This window comes from Octopus bimaculoides, chromosome 1 (assembly GCF_001194135.2).
Source record: "Octopus bimaculoides isolate UCB-OBI-ISO-001 chromosome 1, ASM119413v2, whole genome shotgun sequence".
Taxonomy (NCBI): Eukaryota; Metazoa; Mollusca; class Cephalopoda; order Octopoda; family Octopodidae; genus Octopus; species Octopus bimaculoides.
The window spans coordinates 15,798,431-15,806,566 of NC_068981.1; the positions used below are offsets into that span (position 1 = coordinate 15,798,431).

General features: G+C 34.7%; 1 protein-coding gene across 2 annotated transcripts in view; it reads right to left on the bottom strand.

Moving 5' to 3' along the window:
• Window positions 1-6: 6 nt before the first annotated feature.
• The window catches only part of LOC106876580 (glutamate receptor 2), a 737,813-nt gene continuing 729,683 nt past the window's right edge, over window positions 7-8,136 (bottom strand). For both annotated transcript variants that reach the window (XR_001410261.2, XM_014925186.2), the window contains one exon: window positions 7-251. Coding sequence is in view for 1 of the 2 variants with exons in the window: in XM_014925186.2 (XP_014780672.1) it covers window positions 201-251 (51 nt within the window). In the remaining variant the exon portion in view is untranslated. The remainder of the gene's footprint in view (window positions 252-8,136) is intronic.

The window sequence follows — 8,136 nt, forward strand, 5'->3', positions numbered from 1 at the left end:
ATATATATATATATATGTATATATGTATATGTATATGTATTTGTGTCTATGTATGTGTGTGTGAGAGTTTGTCAGGATTTTTGTGTATAGCAGTGTCAACCTTTGTGTGGATTCGTACGCTTTTATTCTCGAATGCAACTTAAACCATTTCGTAAGTAGAATACACGAATACCAGACTGAACTGCGGGCAACGATATCCACTAAGTCTTGTAGAGACTGTATCTCTGCGCAGCTGCATCCAATGTCTGAAACTAAAAGAATAAAAAGTTTAATAGTATTCATACATACATGTTATATATACATACAAGGATACACACATACACACACACACACGCACGCACACAAACACTTATAATACATACATATGTATATATATATATATATATATATATATATATATATTTATGATTGACCGTTGACTGAACACTATTCAATTTTTTTCTCCGTGTTTTTCTCCTTGTCTCCGTATTCTTTCTGTTGAAGAGCGTAGCTCGAAACGTCAAAGACTTTCCGTATTCCCGAGCGTCATACTAATATATACTTTTGTTATTTACACCACCTGTCCTCGTCTGTTGTTATTATTTGTATATTCTCCCATATATATATATATATATATGAGAAGAAAATGGATATAATAACGAAGAGAAACTCGTCGTTTTCGCTGGTATGCCTTTAATTTAATTAGATAAATTGCTTCCTTCTTTGTTATATAACCTAAACTACGGTCGACCAACCGAACCACCTGCTACCGTACAACTTTAGAAAAGACTGCACCTACCCAGGTAATAACCAGGAGCGACTTTGGATTTAATTATCCCTTAGAGGTATTCAACTCCTCTAACTGACACGAAAGGCAGAGTAGATGAAACAGGAACAACTGATGAAGGGGGATGTTCTTTATGTTGCATGTCTCATTCCTCTCTTTGTTTTTTTTCTTTTCGTTGTTCGTAAAACAAGTTCGTTCTCTATGTTTTTGTTTTTATGTTCCCGTTTCTCATTGTGTTCAACTTTTTTTATGTCCTGTACCCATATATGTATGTATATATACATATAAATGTAGGTATGTACATATATGTATGGATATATGCATATGTTTATATATTAATTATATTATATATATATATGTGTGTGTATGTGTGTGTGTGTGTGTGTGTGTGTGTGTGTGTGTGTGTGTGTGTGTGTGTGTGTGTGTGTGTGTGTGTGTGTGTGTGTGTGTGTGTGTGTGTAATAACGAAGGCAACTATACGGAAAATTCAATTGTTAGTAATTGTAATTGTGTTAGTAATTGCCCTGCCGGGTAGCATGTATATTGCTAGAAATAAAAGTTTTAAACCACTTAATGCCGGAAGAAAACAAACTTTCATAAATTGACAGGGGAGATAACCGCCTCACACCGAAGCTAGATCACGATATTAGACTAGTTTCGTCTGAAATTACTATCTCATCGATAGTGACTTCGTCCTTAGCAACATAAAACCAAAAAAGGAAAAATTCAGTGAGAGAAATTGATGCTGCTGCCCTCATTTGTGTTTCTTGCCGTGCGGTAGGCTTGTCTGGAACCCTTGATAGGAGCACATCCAGTTTTGTTTTGAACACACCTACATCCACACCATGCTGGTCTCTCAGATATTTTGGAAGGATATTTAAAAAACGTGGGTCCTTGAAACCCAAGCTGTTGCAGTATCTGGTCCTGGATTTTGATGGCGATGCTGTGATTTTTGGCACTACGCAGTTGTGCTAGAGTCTGCTGTTTGTGTAATATTCAATGTCAAAGCTTGGTACATGGCCTTCCATGATTTTCCTGATGTGTATCACTGCATATCTTTCCAGCCTTCTTTCTAGGAAGAAGGGATTTGACTCTTTCAGCCTATCCTAATAGCTGATATGTTGCATGGAGATTTTTTTTTGTATACCTTCATTGGATTGCTTCGAGTTCCTCCCTCAATTTCATACTGTGTGGTGATCATATTTGGGAGCAGTAGTCCAAGCGGATGGTGATGTATGCCCTCCAAAGGACCATCATAGTTTCCTTTTCTTTCATTTTGAAAGTTCGGAGGATCCATCCAGCTAGCAGCCTGCATTGTTCATGTCAGTGCCCATTTCACGCACTGATTCTCATTCAGGGATTGCATTTCCCCCTGAGTCAGTGTATCCTGCCTGCATGGCGCTCAAGTTTGTGTGATGGTAGCGCAGAGTTTGGAATTTTTCTCCGTTAAACAGCATGTTGTTGTTCTCAGCCCACCTGTATATTGCGTCCAACTCCTGTTGCAGATGTGCAATATTTCCAGGCTGTTGTATTGTCTGAGAGACTTTTGTGACATCTGAATACCTAGTGGGAGGGCTATCTGATCAGCTGAAGGCATGTCCGAGAAGGCCACTACAAATAGATGTGGTCATTTGAGATGGCTCTATTGGCTACCACTGCCCGACGCCTACCATTAGAAAGTCGTGCAGCCACTCTCCAAGTTTTCCGACTTTGCTGAAGTCACGCAGTTTGTGACATATCATGCCATGGTCGACTTTATTAAAGGCGTTTGCAAAGTCGAGCTATATCGCATTCACACTTGAGTCGTTTAGCAGTTGTTTTAACATCCAGTCGTAATATTGAAAGAGCCGTGTATGTGTGTGTGTGTGGTGTGTGTGTAGAGGGGATTACTGACATATATAATAGTTTCGATGTCGTTTATGTGGATACCACTAAGATGGCAGGTGTATGTGCTGTTAAATCCTGACGTAGAAATTCCATGTTTCTTGTTTTTTTTTTTGTTTTTTTAAGTCAAAAAATGAAACAAATATTTTATTTAGTATAAAGAAACACTGCATCAAGAATGCTGCTGAATTGTAAATAACTCAGTGAAGCAACAAAGCTGGAAATTAGGCGTTAAAATAAGATGGTGACGGGAGGATAAAATTAAAGATGACATCCGTGCTTGTTCATTTAGTCTGTTGGTATTTCTCGTCTGCAGTTCTTTAACATTTACTTCTCGAAGGATCTACATTTCCTGAAAATTTTGATCTAGTGTATTTATATGCGCAAGTCTCTAATTTTAGGTCTTTGAATTTTTTTGTTTTATTGATGAGCATAAATTATAACTTTTGCTTGTTTTGTTTTTCTTTATGAAAGACTCACCAAACAGTTCATCATAGAATGGTGTAGTGTGGCAACTTTCGTAGATCTACTAGCTCCGACTCTACCTCGAGATAGAAGTGTTGTTGTCTCTGGAGAAGCTCATTCACTTTCGACAGATATTGTTTTTAAACCTTCTGTGTAGGCATATAGTGTTTTCACTTATCAGGCGTGCTAGTGGGGCATGCGTAGTTCGCACCCATTCGACTGTGAAGGGTAGTACGTTAATACACATTTACCTGTAGTGAAATAGTACTCAATAATATTATGCAGATATTTCCAGTTTCTAACATAAGTTTCACTGAAGTTATTTGAAAACAAGCTTTAAAAATCTAAAAAAATTAAATCGTATAATATTTCAAACAATATCTACAATAATGCTTAGTTAAAACTTATGTATTTTTACTGCATATGTAAGCGCTCACAACTGTATATCACCGAAGTGATACACAGAAATTCCTTGCGACATTCAATGATGTTACGTTAGTTGAGAATCATTCTCATAAGAAGAATGCATATCAATAAAATCCAAATATTCCCTTTCCGTGCAGCCAAATTTAATAGAGAAGGAATCGATATGATAATGAGTTAGAGTTATTCGAGTAAAGTTTAAAACAACATATAAATAGCGTCTATCTATCTATCTATCTATCTATCTATCTATCTATCTATCTATCTATCTGTCTATCTATCTATCTATCTATCTATCTTACGTCTTGGTGTCTGTGTATTTGTATCCTCGGCAATATACCCATTATATAGACTTGTTACATAAATCATCGCAATTAATGAAACATTCACGAAAACAAATATTATAGTGACAATCCCTATTGAGATACAGATTGACGCCATATAAAGATATCAAAGAATTATTACACATAAAAATGTATAGTCCTACATGTACGCTGTCACATTGATAAATACTGTTTTAACGATCTTACTTAACATTCTACGTGCCTATGCACACGCACACACAACACGATAAACATGTGTATGCATGTATATAGTTATATTTTTATGTACACTTACGTCTGTATGTATACATGTATGTATGTAATATTACTGTATGTACGTATGTATGTATGTATGTATGCATGCATGCATGTATGTATGTATGTATGTATCTAAAACCGTGAAAATGTCAACACGGCGGATGAATGAGATAAAAAGCAAATGTCGAGGTTAATCCAGCGTAATGAAAGAATAATCGGGATATCATTTATAATTCATCATGGAAGGGAGAAAGAACGGTGTAAGATAATTAACTCACACGAAATATTATTGATTGAAACTAATTACGTACAATAAAAGAATTCAAAAACGGCAGAAAAAAAAAGATGAAATAATTCGGAGCAATTAGAGACTAATTATTAATGAGAAGCCAAAATCAAATGTAAGCCGTTGAATATTTTCAATATGAAATAATTGCTGTAAAGAAATGGTGCGGGGAAAGATATCCCGATTCACCTATGCTCTATGATTAAATTGAACATGTAATTTGTTCTACATAACTGCATATGATTGATCAACATATTTAGTAACATTGTGCATAGATTCTTACTGTTACATCATTAACATTATGTTATCCATGTATGATGCTTGAATATCTTATTATAAGCTTGTAATTGTAGCTCTGTTTTTTGAAATTATAAGCTACAGGTTTAGTGTTCTGAAACCTTGTTGGGAGATATAAGCATAGATGTTGGGAGCAATCTTAGTTTATGTTGATATTAGAAGCTAGGAAATATGTAGATATTCATAAAAATGTTACTTTTAACTAGACATGTGGATATTCGTTATGTTTAACAAAGTAATTAGGAAGCTATTGAGTCTATTATATTTATTATGATAACGTATTTCGGCGGCGCCGGGTCGCTGCTGAGTTTCGGTGAAGGAGTTGGTTTAAAAGGGGTTGATATCGGAATTTTGAGGGATAGTTTCACATTCAGTGGTAATTTGTGTGATTATTTTTTTCTATCATTATAATTTTTCTCTGTACTCGAAACAAAAGAGTGAAGTTTTAAACAAGGAGACTCGATCAACATTGCTTTTATGTTCTCTTCAAATCTGACGTATAAAACAATGTCAATATAGATTGCCGATATCTTTTGCAACATGTGTGTGGTTGTCATTTTTTTTTTTTTTTGTTTCAATTTTCTCTTGTTCTTCCACTTCCATTAATGCAAAACTATTTAACTAATATACTCGTGCTTTCGTGAATTACACACGCAACACACACTCACAAACGCACCCATACACACACACATGTACAAACACATACACATATATAGAGAGAGACACGGAGCGAAAGAAAGACAAAAAATATTTTTATTGCATTGATCTGTTTCTTTTACTTGGTTCAGTTCAGTACGGTAGCTGACCGCGTTGGAACGATTCATTGAGTTCTGTGTTGCCCTATGTGGTGTATAGTTTATATTTTGGGTGTTTTCGTTGCTTATATATGTAAATGAAACCCATTAACAAAGTCATTAGAGTTTCACATAGAATGGTTTCCAGTGTTCTTTTAGTCTCTCTGCCTTCCGAATTCAAATCCTGTCGTAAAATGGTTACTTTTCATCCTTTCATTGACAGTCAAGTTACTGGCATAATATTTTCTCCCCACCGCACTCGCTCTGATTCTCTTTCTTTCTTTCTCTCTCTCTCTCTCTCTCTCTCTCCCTCTCTCTCCCCCTCTGTCTCTCTCCCCCCTCTCTCTCTCTGTATATATATTTATATATATATATATATATTTTTTTTTTCTGTCTTTTTCTCTCCGGATTTTACCTACAATGTCAATTTCCAGCTAACCCAACTTATTCAAATGATGAATAAGGATTACGTTAAGTAACATTTTTGCGGGTATTATTCAGCAGTTTGAAAGTTGATTTCTTGAACGGGACTCTATCATTTTTGTTTGTAGACGATGAAAAAATAAATGAACCGATTATGCATTGGCTATGTACGCACGTTGATTGGGGAGACACAGATGAAAAACGTAGCGAGAATATATTTGGTGTCTTCAAAAGGTTTCATTAACTTCTACTAATTTTTTTATGTAGAATTGAAATAACTATTTTCTTTCAAAGGTTGAATGTTGTAATGCATGTTTTTTGTTTTAATTTATTGCATTTTATAGGGAATGTATTAATTTTAATACCTTGTTGGTTGTTTTTTATGTATTCGAATATTGATAGCATATTTATGTAACTTTCAGATATTTTGTACAACTTGTACTTCTTGATATTTTGGCAATCTTTGTTTTAAGAGTCAATAATCATATAACAAAACCGTTCGAGTAATGTCTTCATTTGTCGATTACTATATTTGTAGCGCTTAATTTTTATATACTCTCCACAATTAGCAAAAGAATAAACAGTTGAAAGTTGTGTTCTCACATTTGAGTACTCTTTAAGAAAGATGCCTCGACTACAATTCAGGCAAATACACTTTACTTTAATTTCATTACAATTAATACAGTCTACTCTATCATAGTGATAGTTGCGTAGGTAAGTGACTCATCGTTGTTATTGATTTCCCTCTGACAAAAGAAGTTGCCTTCCTACTGCATTTCAAGAATAACCAATAAAATCCGATGGAGGACTGGCTTCTGTTTCATTCTGACAATGAACTGGACATAGCTGAGATTTATTATAATTGACATACATATATAATGGAAGAAAAGCTTTGTGTTTAATTTCATTTCTTTCTAATCCACTGAAATATTTTAAAGTTATTTATGATCTTCTTAAGAGTCGTTTGAAGTTACTTTTCAATAGCTCTTAGCAAGAGATTGTAAAATAAATTTATTATATATTTTCCATAGGGATTACACTATATTTGTAAAGATGAACTAAACTTAATATCTTGTGTTTCCTTCACTTTATCTATTTTTGTAATAATGCTCGAGTTTGTTACATGTTACTAGTGAGAATTGATCTTCTCCACAAGAAGCGCTTCTCATTTACACATCCTACAGATTTACTGCGGTTGTTTTCTACTAAGAATTTCTATAGTTGAACAAGTTGTGTTTATATCTCCATATATTCTTGGACTATATAGAAACATCAAATCGTTAGTCTTTTAGGCTCGTATATTTCAGCAAATGACGTAATACTAGATCTAAGAAACAATATTTGCAGTATTGTCATAGATATGCAGTTGTAATTTTGATATAGGTGGTGTATGTATAAATATATACAAACATGGCACTGTGGTGAGAACGTCGGGCTCACAATCATAAGGTAGTGAGTTCGATTCCCGGACGTGGCTGAGTCTTGTAATCTTGAGCATGACACTTTATTTCACGTTGTTCCGGTTCAGTCAGATTTTAAAATAAGTCCCAATGTCACTGGTGTCAAGCTCTATCGGCCTTGGATGACATTGGTGGCGTGGAGACGAGAGGCTGGTATACATGTGCGTCTGCTGGTCTTCCACAGAGAAGCTTGCACGAGCTTGTGCCTCAGGGGATAACTTTCTAGATGCAGTCTCATGGTCACTCATGACTAGTGGAGTTCTTTATCTTTAAAATTTATATGCGTATATATATTACGTTTATATATTCGTTTTGCAAGATTCTTGATGTGAAATCGTGTGTTGAAACAGATATTGTTGTATTTGGGGATGGTCATGTTGCCAGTTTAGCTAATAAAAGCACACGCTCTATACATTTGGTGTTAATTTGCTTCAGCTTTATTTTATTCTTTATATCAATCGTATTTTGGCCAGAGTTCTTTCGTCACACATCTGTGACCTCATCAGTGGTCCTTTGCTTTCTTCTTTCTTATTTGTGTGTCTTTCCTTACTAACGAGCAGCCATTTTGTATTTTGTATTCCTATTGTATGTGTCTTTATTTGCGCATGCGTATACCCCTAAAGCTGAAGCAAATTAACACCAAATATATAGTGCTTGTGCTTTTATTGGTTAAACTGGCAACATGACCATCCCCAAATACAACAATATATATGTACATATATATATATATATATATATATATATATATATATATATA